General features: G+C 44.9%; 1 protein-coding gene across 8 annotated transcripts in view; it reads left to right on the top strand.

The window, feature by feature from the left end:
* Nucleotides 1–3379, top strand: part of LOC121293115 (protein mono-ADP-ribosyltransferase PARP11) — a 32775-nt gene extending 29396 nt beyond the window's left edge. For all 8 annotated transcript variants that reach the window (XM_041215794.1, XM_041215788.1, XM_041215793.1 and 5 more), the window contains 2 exons: nt 143–294; nt 415–3379. In XM_041215794.1, the coding sequence (XP_041071728.1) occupies nt 143–294; nt 415–740 (478 nt within the window). In that variant the 3' untranslated portion in view covers nt 741–3379. The remainder of the gene's footprint in view (nt 1–142; nt 295–414) is intronic.
* Nucleotides 3380–14957: the final 11578 nt, after the last annotated feature.

Consider the following 14957-nt stretch of genomic DNA (forward strand, 5'->3'; position numbering starts at 1 on the left):
ATCCGTGATTTAGAGCAGTCCAATACGGAGCCCAACATCCATGCTCATGTGTGTGTGGAGTAAAATAGTGTAAATGCAGACAACCATGTCTTGGGTCTTGGTCTTTGCAAAATTGTTTTGACTTTTACTTTTCCTATTCCAGAAAAAAAGTTCACTTGAAGAAGATGAGAAATGGGATAGAACTGAATGAGAGAATGCTGTTTCATGGCACAGGCAATGAATTTGTCGAAGCAATATGTTCACAGAACTTTGACTGGAGAATAAATGGATTACATGCTACAGTATATGGAAAAGGCAAGTAGCAATTATATCGGGGCAATTTCACAAGGATTTACATTTTATCAAGTAAAGTTGTATAATCTACGGAATTTTATGTTAGGAGTGTACTGAAGTACATCTTGAATCTTTTCACAGGGACCTATTTTGCACGTGACTCTTTGTACTCCAGCCGCTACTGCCGCACCAATGAAACAAATGAATCGTCCTTGCAATCACTGGGCACAGCGCTGTCCCCATCTGCACCACATCGGTGGAGGTCGCAATTTAAGACTATGTTCCTTGCTCGAGTTCTTGTGGGCGACTATGCTACTGGAGACCCCAAATATATTCGGCCTCCTTCAAAAGATGGGAGTCTGGTGAACCTGTATGACAGCTGTGTCGACAACAAATGGAATCCAAAGATTTTTGTAATATTTGATTCGAACCATATTTATCCAGAATACCTAATTGAATTCACTTAATTTCAAATTACAAAATTACTGCTTAAAGAAGCAGGAAAGACAAATAAAAAAAAACTAATTAGATACTTCAATGAAATGATGTTATAGATATAACCTTTTCTTGAACTGTCAAGGCTGATGTCGACATCCCAGCCTTTCAGAGAGTTGGTGGCAGTGAGTGATTGCAGAGGTGTTGGACTGAATGCATGCACTATCTGCTCTATGGTCAAGGTCATAACTGCCGTAAGTATCTGAGTAAATCCACACCCTACCACATACATGGGACCCTGATGACATTGCGAAAGCCAGTTGAGCAGATTATCTGACATTGACCTTCTACCTTGCTTTGTAAAGCTTGAAGGAATGGGAGAAAAGGCCCTTTGCAGGACCAAGAGCAGTGGTATTGCTGCGTTTCCCCCTCCCTGTGAGATCATTCCCCACCCTGGACCTACCTCTTTTCTGACTAGCTCATCTTCTGGGATCCCTGCTATTCCAAACTGGGCGAGCTGCATTGGGACACTTGCATCTGTTAATGATGACCCAACCCCTCACAATGGACCAGGATCTTGATGGACCAGGAAAGAAAAAAAAAGCTTGTATTTATATATCATCTTTCATAACCTCAGGACGTCTCAAAGCACTTTACAGACAATGAAGTACTTTTGAAGTGTAGTGACTGTTACAATGTGAGGAATGTGCAGCCAATTTGTGCAAAGCAAGCTGGCACAAACCGCAATGTGATAGTCACCAGATAATCTGTCTTGTTGATATTGTTTGAAGGATAAATATTAGTTGGGATACTGGGATAATTTCCCAGCTCTTCCTCGAAATGGTGCCATGGGTTTTTTTTTCATCAACCTGAGATAGCTAATAGGGCCTCTGTTTAGTGTCTCATCCAAAAGGCAGAAACTCTTAACAGTGCAGCATACTCTCACTTCTGCCCCCCTGACATTGTAGCACCCCCTCAGCACTGCATGAGAATATCAGCCTTGAATTTTGTGCTCAAGACTCTGGAGTGAGACTTGAACCCCACAACTTTCTGACACTCAGAGCTCGGTTGCAGCTTGAGTGACCGCCTCACCTGTTTCATGGTCCCATGGGAAAAAAAATTCAACCTTTAACCCTTGAATCAAAGTAATAGGGAATCCTGGTTAAATCTCTTGATGTGCTCACCAGAAACCACACCATATTCATAAATTCGTTAAGCATAAATTCATATTTGTTGCTATCATTACGAAACAATGCAACTAGAAGTAGAAACATCAGGCTTGGCTGGTAGGCATCAAAGAATAGTTAGGGAGATTGGGTTCAATTTAACCGAGGTACTAGTGTAATTTTAAATGAATCCTGCTGCCCTATTCTATCCTCATATCTTGGTATCATATGCTTTATATTTATGCAAATTTCCTTCAAAAAAATTGCAAGAGCTTCTGCCTCACCTGCTCACACTCTGGCTTCACCTGCCTGTGCCTCACCTGCGCGCGTGCGCGCCCCCCCCCCCCGCCACCGGCCTCATGTTCCCACCCCAACCCCAGTTTCTGACCCTACCAGCCCCAACTCACTTGCCCTCTGTGTCAAAACATTCCACAGTCCAACAACACTGTGTAATGACTTTTCCTCACCCCTTCTTCACTTCTATATTGATGACCCTTTGTACTCCACTGCCAAGAGGAATCACCTTTCCCTATTCATCCCATTAAAACCCTTCGTCATTGTAAAAGCTTCTACTAAACTCACCTTAGCCATCTCTGCTCCAGTATAAAGAAACTAGGACAGTACGAGAGATTGGACAATAAGATTAAATCAAAATCACTCTAGTATCTCCATTTAATCCACCTCGATCTCCCTCAGTATTCTTGGATGCTGATCATCTACTTTTAAATTCATTAATGTTTTGATATAGTTTTCTGTAAAACCTTATTTCCAGTAGTGCCTACTTAACTGGTTCCTACAATCCCATTGAAGACTTAATACTTATTTTTTTAAAAATCTTCACCAATTTCTCACTCTCAAATACAGGCTGGCACTTTTCATCCCAAAGTGATCCCACATCTAAGTTACAATTCTTTGGCTTTTTAATGTGCTTCTTAAAAGTTTTTTTCAATATTTTTGGCGCTGATCTTCTTTCATAGTCTCTCTTTACCTCCCTCCTCATGCTCAGCATCTATATTCTTTACGAGTATCAAAAAAAGAGGCACATGATAAATGTCAAGGGGGTTGGATAGAGGTTATTTCCTATCTTTCAACATCATCTTCTTCAATAAAGGGTAAACCCAGCAACTACAGGCCAGTCAGTTTGATTTTGGTGTTGGGATAGCTTTTAGAAACAATAATCTGGGACAGATGTGTTTTAAGAGATAGAAACTATTAGCATTTAATTTTTCTAAATGTGAAAAAATCATAGGTGAGCTAATTGGGTAGCTTCAAATCTCTGTTGAAAATTGAACTAATATTAGCATATAGAAAGGCAAGACTTTCTTGGTTTTTCTTCCTGTGCCTTTCTCTTTGGCCTCATATTTTGTGAATTTAAAGAACTACAACAGGTGTGTAATGAGTACAGGATTTTTTCTGTATACTCATATGTACAAGTGTGTATGCAAACACACACAGTTTAAAAAAAAACTCCCTCAACTTTACTCAAATAAAGCTTCTAAAATTAATCCTCTGTATTCTCTTCAGATTATTGTGAAAAACCACTGGCAGAAAACAGAGACACTAACTGGCAGAAAACAGAGACACTAATCGAGAATATTCCATCAACGCAGCTCACTAAATAGAACAGATGCACACTATGAAATTGTGGACAGTGCACCAGTTCAGACTGATGATCCAAATTGGTTGCATTGCATCTCAGCTCTGAGCAAAGGCATGAAGTCGCAGCCAAGGCTTTTGAGAAAGGTTGGGGCTCTCAGCTGAAAATTAGAGTTGACGTTAAAAGACACAAAAGTAAATCAGTTGATAAATTGAATCACGTTTTTGTGAAAGCTATAAATACTCAAGTTTTCTGTTTAGTTTAAACCCTTGTTTTGAACATTAGAAATTTTATTCACTGAGAAAAAATATTGGTAGTTAAAAGTTTTCAGAAAGCACTGCTCAATGGCAACATAATGCAATTACAATTTACATGGGTTCTTGTCGTTATAAATTATAATGGAAAGTTGACATAGGACACCAAGGAGTAAGATTTGTAGTCATAAAGTTTATGCAAATATAATACTTTTTCAAAAGAAACAAGGCTTGCGCTTATGGTGATTGACAAAAATTGGCATTTATTGCAGGGAGAATGGAATATAAATGTAGGGAAACAGAAAATACTGGAAAAAATCAGATCTGGCAGCATCTGTGGAAAGATAAACAGAGTGAACAGAGCCCTCCACACAGGTGCTGCCAGACCTGATTTTTCCCAGCATCATCTGCTTTTATTTCAGATTTCCAGAGTCTGCAGTATTTTATTTTTAATAAAAGTAGGGAAGTTTTACTGCAGCTGTACTTGGCCTTGGTGAGACCACATCTGGGGTATTGTGTAAAGTTTTGGTCTCCTTGTTTGAAAAAGGATATACCTGCATTAGAAACAGTTCAGAGGTGGTTCACTTGACTCATTACTGGGATGAAGGGCTTGTCTTATGAAGAAAAGTTGAACAGGTTAGGCCTATACCCATTGAAATTTAGAATAATGAGAGCTGATCTTACTGAAATATATAAAATCTGAGATGACTTGATAGGGTGGATACCAGTAGAATGTTTCCTCATGGGGGAGACTAGAACTAGGAGACATGGTTTAAGAATAAGCATCTCCCTTTTAAGGTGGAGATGAGAATTTTCTATTCTCAGAGTTGTTAATATGTTCTCTTCCCCAGAAAGCAGTGGAGACTGGATCATTGAATTTATTCAAGGCTGAGGTAGATAGAGTTTTGACAGGCAAGAGAGTCAAGGGTTATGGGGTGCAGACAAGAAAGTGGAGCTGAGACCCCATTCAGATCATCCATGATGTTATGAATATGTTAGTGTATATAATGTTATTGGAAATTATTTTAAATTTATATCAGAAAACTTATTCAGAAACAGAAGCAAAATGTATTGCAGAAGCAAAATGTATTGCAGTATGTTATTACCTTAAGGGAGATTTTTTAATGAGAAAGTGGAGCTTGGATCATGTCTCAGCAAGGGAAAGCTGGAGTGAGGTGCATCAGATTGTTAAACCATTAGAGTATAGAAATGAGATTCTGAGGCTTGCTCACAAAATTCCAATGGGGGGACATTCAGGAATTAGGAAAACACAGGAAAAGAAACAAGGTCTTTTTGTGGCCAGGATTGCATAGGGATGTAGTCGAATTCTGTAGAACCTGTCATATATGTCAAGTAACAGGAAAAACACAAGCAGTGATTAAGCCGGCGCCCTTAATCCCAATACCAGCATTTGAAGTCATGATTGATTTGTGTAGGACCCCTCCCTAAAACTAAATTGGAATTCAGTACTTACTGACAATAATGGATGTGTCTATCAGGTTTCCTGAAGCAATACCTTTAAGAACTATTACAACTAAGAAGATTGTGGAGGATTTTATTTTTTTTTACAAGATATGGATTACTTAAGGAAATACAATCAGATCAGAGGTCAAATTTCATGGCCAGAATTTTTACCTTAATGGGCGGGCGGGCAGCCAAACTCTGGTGCCGAAACGGGGCCCGCTGCCATTTTGAGTGGGCGGGCCAATTAAGGCACGTCCAGCGGCCTGCCCAACAGGAGGCGCTATGCTTCAAAATGCGCACATTTCCCTGAGACTAAGTGCTGTCTCAGGGAGATTACTGACAGTATAAAAATCTTTAAAAATAGAAAAATATTAAAATTATTAACATGTCCCCCTCATGTGACAATGTCACACGAGATGGGACATGTTAATAAGAAGCACATAAACTTTGTTGAAGGTTTTAAAAACGGACATGAAGCCTCATCCCACCAGTGGATGAAGTTTCATGTATTATCAGAAGCCCGCTGGGGCTCCTGGCCTGCCCGCCAGCTTTAAGGTTGGACGGGCAGGGCATTTATTAAGCTTAACTATCCTGTCAATGGCCTGAATTGGCCATTGACAGGTCGGCGGGTGGACAGCTGATTTCGCTGTCCGCCCGCCTTCCTCAATATTTAAATGGACCAGGATGATGTCAGGGGTTCCTCCCGACATCATCCCGCGTCATTTTCCCATCGGCGAGCAGGCCCCGCCCCCAAATCGCCGACGGGAAAATTCTGCCCCATGTCACAGCTGTTCAAGGAAGTAGTGAACAGCTTGGGGATAAAACATTTTAAGTCAACAGCTTATCATCCGGAGTCACAAGGAGCTTTGGAAAGCTGGTAGCAAACATTAAAAACTATGATGAGAGTGTACTGTCAGGATTATCCACAGGATTGAGGTAAGAGGAATTCCATTCTTGTTAGTTGCTATAAGAGACAGTCCTGATGCATTGACTAGTTTTAGCCCTTTTGAACTAGTTTATGGTCATGAGGTAAGGGGACCACTGAAATTAATTCATGAGAAATTGGTGGGTCAAAATTTAGAAACTATTCTTTGGATTACATATCAAATTTCGGGGAAGGATTGAACAAAGCATGTGAGTTGACTAGGGAACATTTAAAGATATCATAGCAAGCGATGAACGTGAAGGCAGATAAAGCTAAAGCTCACAGCTTTGTTTCTGCAGAGAAAGTATTAGCTTTGTTACCAGTATTAGGTGATTCATTAAATGCAAGATTTAGCGGACATTACAGGATTGAAAAAAAATTGAGTGAAGTAAATTATTTAATAAATACTCCAGTTAGAAGAAAGAAGCAGAGGGTGTGTCATGTAAATACGCTTAAAAAATACTTTGACAGGGAAGAGGACCAAAAAGAGGTATTGGTGATGGTGGAAGATAAGAAACAGGTAGAATAAATAGTGGTGATAAAAGGAGGAGTAGAGCCGATTAGGGGCCTAAAAAGGAATTTACACACGGAAAAAGGAGCATGGCTGAGGTATTAAATCAATATTTTGCATCCGTCTTTATCAAGGAGGTAGATGCTACCCAGTCCGTGGTGACAGACGAGGAAACTCTGTCACTAGAGGGTTCAAAATTGATAAGAAGGAAGCATTGAATAGACTGTCGGCACTTAAGGTTGACGAGGCACTGGGTCTGGATGAGATGCATCCAAGGATATTGAAGGAAGCGAGAGTAGAAATTGCAGGGGCACAGGCCATAATCTTTCAGTCTTCCCTAGATTCAGGGCTGGTGCTAGAGGACTGGAGAATTGCAAACATTATGCCCTTGTTCAAAAAAGGATAAGCTCAGCAATTACAGACCAGTCAGTTTAACTTCAGTGGTGGACAAGATTCTAGAAACAATTATTCGGGATAGAACATGGAAATACATGGGTTGATAAGAAACAGCCAGCATGGATTTCTAAAGGGGAAATCATGTTTAACTAACTTGCTGTAGTTTTTTGAAGAGGTGACAGAAAAGGTCAATGAGGGTAATGCTGTTGCTATGGTGTACATGGACCTTGAAAAGGTATTTGACACAGTGCCACACAACCGACTTGTGAGAAGTTATTCCTCATGGAATAAAAGGGACAGTAGCAACACGGATACAAAATTGGCTGAAAAATAGGAAGCAGAGAGTAATGGTCAACAGATGTTTGTCAGGCTAGAGGAAGGTTGTAGTAGAGTTTCCCAGGGGTCGATATTGGGACCCTTGCTTTTCCTAATATATATTAATGACCTAGATCTTGATGTGCAGGGGATAATTTCAAAGTTTGTGGATGATATAAAGCTTGTGAGTGTTGTGAACTGCAAGGAGGACAGTGTGGAACTTCAAGAGGACAGACAAGTTGGTGGAGTGGGCAAATAGGTGGCAGATGAAGTTCAACGTGGAGAAGTGTGAGGTGGTGCATTTTGGTAGGAAGAACATAGACAATATAAAATAAGGGGTGGAATTTTGAAGGGGGTGCAGGCGCAGAAAGACTTGGGTGTATATGTGCATAGACCATTGAAGGTGGCAGGACAGGTGGAGAGAGCAGTTAATATAGCATATCATATCCTGGGCTTTATTAATAGGGGCATAGAACACAAGAGCACGGAGGATATGCTGAATTTATTTAAGACCCTCATTAGACCTCAGCTGGAATATTGTGTACAGTTCTGGACACCATATTATAGGAAGGATGCGAATACATTGGAGAAAGTGCAGAAGAGGTTTACAAGAATGGTCCCAGGGATGAGAAACTTCAGCTATGAGGATAGATTGGAGAAGTTTGGACTGTTTTTCTTGGAGAGGAGAAGGCTGAGAGGAGACTTGATAAAAGGGTTTCAAAATCATGTGGTAGCTGGACAGAGTGGATAGGGAAAAGCTGTTCCCACTCACAAAATGATCAAGAATGAGAGGGCACAGATTTAAAGTGATTTGCAAAAGAAGCAATTGTGACATGAGAAAAAGTTTTTTCACACAACGAGTAGTTCTGGTCTGGAATGCACTGCCTGGAAGTGTAGTGGAGGCAGGTTTAATCGAGGCATTCAAGAGGGAATTAGATGATTATTTGAATAAAAACAAGGCGCAGGGATATGGGGAAAAGGCAGGGCAATGGCACTAGGTCATAAAGCTCATTTGGAGAGCCAATGCAGACAAGATGGACTGAATGGCCATTAAGATTCTGTGAAGTACAGGACTCTGAAATTGATTTTCCTCTAATCAACTTGAGTGATGAGGCGGTGCTTGAAAATTTAAATGAAATATTGAATTACCTTCCAAACAAGTGTCAAAATGATTTGGAAAAGCTATTGCAGTCGCACAAACTTATTTGTGGGAATAAATTGGGGAAGAAACGTTTAGCTGTATATGATGTATCTGTACAGGTTTCATCTTCAATAAGGGAGCATCCTTATAGAATAAATCTGGCCAAGTTATCACAAGTACAAAATGAAATTGATTTCATGCTTGAAAATGATATCATTGAGTCTGGTTGCAGTAAATGATGTTCGTCTATTGTGATAGTACCAAAACCGGACAAAGGCTGTGTGTGGACGATCGAAAGGTGAATGTGGTGATAAAAGCGGATTCATATCCTATACCACGGTTGGAAGATTGCATTGAGAAAGTGGGACAATCGAAATTTATCACAAAGATTGACTTACTAAAAGGATATTGGCAGATACTATTGTCAGAGAGAGCAAAGGAGATATCGGCTTTTGTAACGCCAAGTGGACTATATCAGTTTAAAGCCATGCCATTTGGTATGAAGAATGCACCTGCGTCATTTCAAAGACTGACAAACAAAGTAATTGCAGATCTAAGCAATTGTGTCGTTTACATTGATGATCTAATCGTTTTCAGTCCTACGTGGGAGGAGCATTTACAGCACCTGGAAGGATTATTTTCTCGATTACAAGAAGCTAATTCGATGCTGAACTTGACTAAAAGTGAATTTGCAAAATTCAAGTTATGTATCTCAGGCCATACCACTGGATATGAGAAGGTGGCTCTGAGAGATGTCATGACGATCATGGATTTCCCAGTGCCTACAACAAAACGAGAAGTTGAGATTTCTGGGCATGAGTGGGTTTTACCTGAAATTCATACCAAGTTTTAGCTGTGTGGTTGCTCCACTGACTGAACTATTAAAAAGAACAAGATGTTCAATGGACACTGGAGTGTCAGAAGTCATTTGATAGTTTGAAAACTGTATTAACTACGAAACCAGTTTTGGCAGTACCCAAGTCAAGTTGGCCGTTGATGCAAGCAATATAGGCATTAGGCTGTACTGTTCAAGAGGATGACACCCAGCTAGTTTGGGTGCTTTGATGTATAGTAGTTTTGAGATGTTAAACAGTAGGATAGAGGGTACATTTGGATTTTGTTGAATAAACCATTCAAAGACTGGGGGTGAAATCTTGCACCTAGCTAAGAAACACCGAGCAATATGTTCCTATTACTAATAAAATTGGTACTATGAAAGGTGATTTGTTATTAGAAGAGGTAGAGTTCAAAGGGCCTGGCGATACAATGAGAATTTGCATTCAAAGGAAAGGCTAGGTAAATACAGAAAAGAGTTTTGTGTGGGTAGGTCAGAGGTGCATGTTAGATCTAAGCCACCTGTAAACCTACAACAAAGCAAAGGAACCAAATCGAAAGGAACCTCATTTTGAATTTGTAACATAAAATGTGCTTTGCCTGGTGTCTGTTTAAGTCTATGGGTTATTGTTGCCTTGGGGAAGATTTACCTGATAATGATTAATTTGGCGATTTGTTTAATAGTTATTATGGTAGTAATTTGTAGACGTGTATGTGTTTAATTTATTGTTAAATTAATAAATGTTTAATTTAATTTATATAGAAAAACCTCTTTGTGGTTTCAATTCTGAATTCAGAACTGCATCTCAAACATACCAATTGAAAATATAGATTATGACAGTTGTTTAAAGTTTCCCTCTGGGATTTTAAATAACTCATCCTTTACAAACTGCTGTGTCATAACACATGGTCTTATCAAATGGCTGAGCAAGCTTGAAGGGCCGAATTGCCTACTCCTGCTCCTAAGACCTATGTTCCTATGATTAGTAACTTGGAGGTCATGGTTGTTTTATGGCCAATGAAATGTTTTCAAAAAATTCTTTGAATAATTTTATTGGTTTATGCTCCTTTCTAAGGAGTTTGCGTTAGGCAATACTAGCTTTCTGAAGTGTAGTGATGAGGAATTACATGCATATAGGATGTATATATACTACAGGATTTCACATTGTCTTGCTAATGGTGAGTCAAGAATGCAGTCATTATGTTTTGTTTTATTCGTTCATAGGATGTGGGTGTCACTGGCTGGGCCAGCATTTATTGCCCATCCCTAATTACCTTTGTTCAGAGGGAATTTAAGAGTCAACCACAATGCTGTGGGGTCTGGAGTCACATGTAGGCCAGGTAAGATTTCCTTCCCTAGAGGACATTAGTGAACCAGGTGGGTTTTTACAACAATCGACAATGGCTTTGTGGTTATCATCAGACTTTTAATTCCAGGTTTATATTGAATTCAAATTTCACTATCTGCTGTGGTGGGATTTGAGCCCAGGTCCCCAGAGCATTACCATGGGTTTCTGGAATATTAGTCTAGTGAAAGTACCACTGCTTCCCCTTAAATACACAAGGGCCAGGATTTTATGACCCGCCCCCGTGGATGCAGTGAGCCACTTAAATCTCCGTTCAGTTGGCAGGACCGTAATGTCCTGCCGGGCGGGAGGGGCCGTAAGATCCCCACCAAGGTATTATTTTGCAACTAAAGTGTAAAAGCGTATCCCTTTAAGACTACCAGGTCCAATTCTTTGCATTCATGAAATTAATCCTTGAAATTCAGCATTCAGTGCAGTTTTATTTATAGTAACTGAGATCCAATCTGTCTTAATTGACAGGCATTTTATAACAAACATTGATGTAAGGCATGCTAGATGTAATGTTTTTAGGAAGTGCTACATAAATCAAAATACCTTCCTTTCTCAGATCACATGGGATCTCCTGTGGCATTGCTCACATGAATTGGATGATGCACAGTATAGTATTCTGCTGCTAATCTGAAGATGTGTTTTCTGCTTTGATTTTTTTTTTCATGCCCAGGATGTCGGTGTCATTGACGAGACCGGTGTTGTTGCCCATCCCTAGTGGCCTATGAGAAGCTGATGTTGGGCGTTCTCCTTGAACTGCTGTAGTCGATGTGGTGGAGACTAGAAATCCATCAAATGAGGACGTGGTTGTGAAAAGCTTTAACTTTGATTAAATGTGATCGAGAAGTGTTACAAGATGTATGTTAGCACGTTGTAGACACAATTTTAAACATAGTGTATAATTTAAGTGTAAATAAATAGAAAACACGAGAGGCCTAGAAAGAGTGGATAGAGAGAAACCTCTCGCCTTGGCAGAAGGGTCGAGAACCAGAGGGCATGGATTCAAGATGATTCGCAAAAGATTTAACGGCAACACAAGGAAAATCCTTTTTGTGCAGCGAGCGGTACAACCTGCAATGCACTGCCCGGAGGCAGACCCAACTGTGGCTTTCAGAATTGGACAAGCAACTGAAAGTAAAACAAAATTTTCAGGATTATTTAGGTAGTGGGACTAGCTAAATTGCTCTTGCATAGAACTGGCATGGGGGGGGGTTCAATAGGGCAAATGCTCTCCTTTTGGCTGTTCTATGATTCTATAAGTTTTCCCATGTCATTACTCATGGTGGGTTGAAGGTTTTGTAGAACAGGGTGTTGTGCCGGATAACATTATGGATTTGTCAGCAAAGGAACTGGCTCTGGAGACCAGAACTAACCCTGGCCCCAAAACCCTAACCTTGTCCTAGAAGAATGGGCAGCTTGTATTCACTGTTTCCGATTCGTGAGTGAACCCTCAGTCAGTATTAGACCCTGACGTGGTATTAACTTCAATCTGCCCGCAGGAGATACCCACAGCAGCTTCTTTCTCTGGGTTGTTGCCTCCCAGATTTCTCAATCCACCTAAGCAGTGGCAGGGCTACGGAATAAAAAGCTGAATGTTGGCTGGCGACCAGGGCACAGCATTTGGTCAATAAAGAGTTTGGGTGAAAATGGAGCAATTCCCAGGAACCAGGAGTGGGCGGTTCTTTTGCCCCCGCCCAAGAGTCTGGACCCCTTGCCCGGAGACTGGGGTCTATACCACCACCCTGGAGTTTGGGGGTCACCCCTCCCCCAACCACCCTGGAGTTTGGGGGTCGCTCCGCCCCCAACCACCCTGGAGTTTGGGGGTCGCCCCTCCCACCCCCCAGCAGTCTGCCCAACCCCCAGCAGTCTGCCCAGCCCCAACTCACCAGGGAGTCTGGAGTCCCCGAACAACCCCTGGAATTCTGGGGTTTCCGCATCCTCCCACCTCAGCCCTGGGAGTCTGGTGCCTTCTCACTCTCCCTCCACTCCCCACCCCTCCCCCTCTCCCCTGCTCACCTCTCCCCGCCTCCCCTTCCCTCTCCACCTCTTCGCTCCCTCCCTCTCACCCCACCTCCCCCTCCCCTCACCCTACTTCCCCCCTCCCCTCGCCATACCTCCCCCCACCCCACCTCCCCCTCCCCTCTTTCCCCCTCCCTCCCTCGCCCTCTTCCCCCCTCCCTCCCTCGCCCTCACTTGGAGCCCCCCCCACCCACTTGGAGGCCCCCCCTTGGAACACCCCCCCACGCCCCCACCCCCACCCACCCGGCACCCCACCCCCCCCTTGGAACCCTCCCCCTCCCCCACCCCCACCCCCACCCACTTGGAACCCTCCTGCACCCACCCCACCCCAAACTTGGAGCCCCACCCCCACACCACACCCCACCCCCCCAAACTTGGAGCCCACCCCCGCAAACTTGAAATCCCCCCCACCCAGCACCCCCCGCAAACTTGGAGCCCCCCCCCACACCACACCCCCACCCCCCCAAACTTGGAGCCCCACCCCCACACCACACCCCACCCCCCAAACTTGGAGCCCCCCCCGCACCACACCCCCACCCCCCCCGCACCACACCCCCACCCCCCCCCGCACCACACCCCCACCCCCCCCGCACCACACCCCCACCCCCCCAAACTTGGACCCCACCCCACTCTCCCCCGCCACCCCACCCCACCCCACCCCACCCTCCCACCCCACCCCACCCCACCCCACTCTCCCACCCCACCCCACCCCACCCCACTCTCCCACCCCACTCTCCCACCCCACCCCACTCTCCCACCCCACCCCACTCTCCCACCCCACTCTCCCACCCCACCCCACTCTCCCACCCCACTCTCCCACCCCACCCCACCCCACCCCACTCTCCCACCCCACTCTCCCACCCCACCCCACTCTCCCACCCCACCCTCCCACCCCACTCTCCCACCCCACCCTCCCACCCCACCCCACCCTCCCACCCCACTCTCCCACCCCACCCTCCCACCCCACCCCACCCCACCCCACTCTCCCACCCCACCCCACTCTCCCACCCCACCCCACCCCACTCTCCCACCCCACTCTCCCACCCCACCCCACCCCACTCTCCCACCCCACCCCACCCTCCCACCCCACCCCACCCCACCCTCCCACCCCACCCCACCCCCACCCCACTCTCCCACCCCACCCCACCCTCCCACCCCACCCCACCCCACTCTCCCACCCCACCCCACCCCACCCCACTCTCCCACCCCACCCTCCCCACCCCACCCCTCCCCCCCCACTCTCCCCCTCCACTCCTCCCCCCCCCCCACCCCACCCTCCCCCCCCACTCCTCCCCCCCCCACCCCACCCTCCCCCCCCACTCCTCCCCCCCCCCACCCCACCCCCCCCCCACTCTCCCCCCCCCCCCACTCTCCCCCCCCCCCACTCTCCCCCCCCCCCACTCTCCCCCCCCCCACTCTCCCCCCCCCCTACTCCCTACTCTCCCCCCACCCCCCCTACTCTCCCCCCACCCCCCCCTACTCTCCCCCCCACCCCCCCTACTCTCCCCCCACCCCCCCTACTCTCCCCCCACCCCCCCTACTCTCCCCCCACCCCCCCTACTCTCCCCACACCCCCCCTACTCTCCCCACACTCCACCCCCCCCAAACTTGGAGCCCCTCCCCCACATCACACCCCCCAAAACTTGGAACGCCCCCCCCCCCGGAAACCCCTCCCCCCGGAATCCCCCCTCCCCAGGAGCCCGGAGTCTCCCCCCTCCCCCCACCCCCCAACTCTGATTTCCTGAGAGCGGAAGTATCGGGTTCGGGGCTGAGAGTTTCTGCACCTCGAGCTGAGGGAGGAAGTTCCGAGACTCTCCATGGGATCGGACTGTGCGGCGGTGGAAGGAGGCTCATTGCGTTTACCTGCGGGCGGGCGGTGGTAAGTTCCTTTAAGTTTAATTCAGTGTCTTATAAATTTGATGCAAATTAGGTGAATGACCCCGAGGGCGGGAGGTCTGTTTAAATTGACGAAGTTACACTATTGAAGTTTTACAGATCGAAGCCCACACAATCTTTTCTCGCCTACAGCATTGTTCAAAAACAAGTTTTTTATTGCACATTTCTAATGTGGAAAATACAAAGGAAAGAAACTTTGGACCAAGTTTAATGTTTGCTTATTTTAAACTTAAATTATATTAAAGGACAGTTTGTGTGACTGTACCACGGTGGCTGAATTAATTCTGGGCACCTCGGTCTGATTTATCCCCAGTCCTCCAGCCTACTCCTGTATTAGAACAGTGACTACACTTCAAAAGTACGTCTTTGGCTGTAA

This window comes from Carcharodon carcharias, chromosome 21 (assembly GCF_017639515.1).
Source record: "Carcharodon carcharias isolate sCarCar2 chromosome 21, sCarCar2.pri, whole genome shotgun sequence".
NCBI classification, from domain to species: Eukaryota; Metazoa; Chordata; class Chondrichthyes; order Lamniformes; family Lamnidae; genus Carcharodon; species Carcharodon carcharias.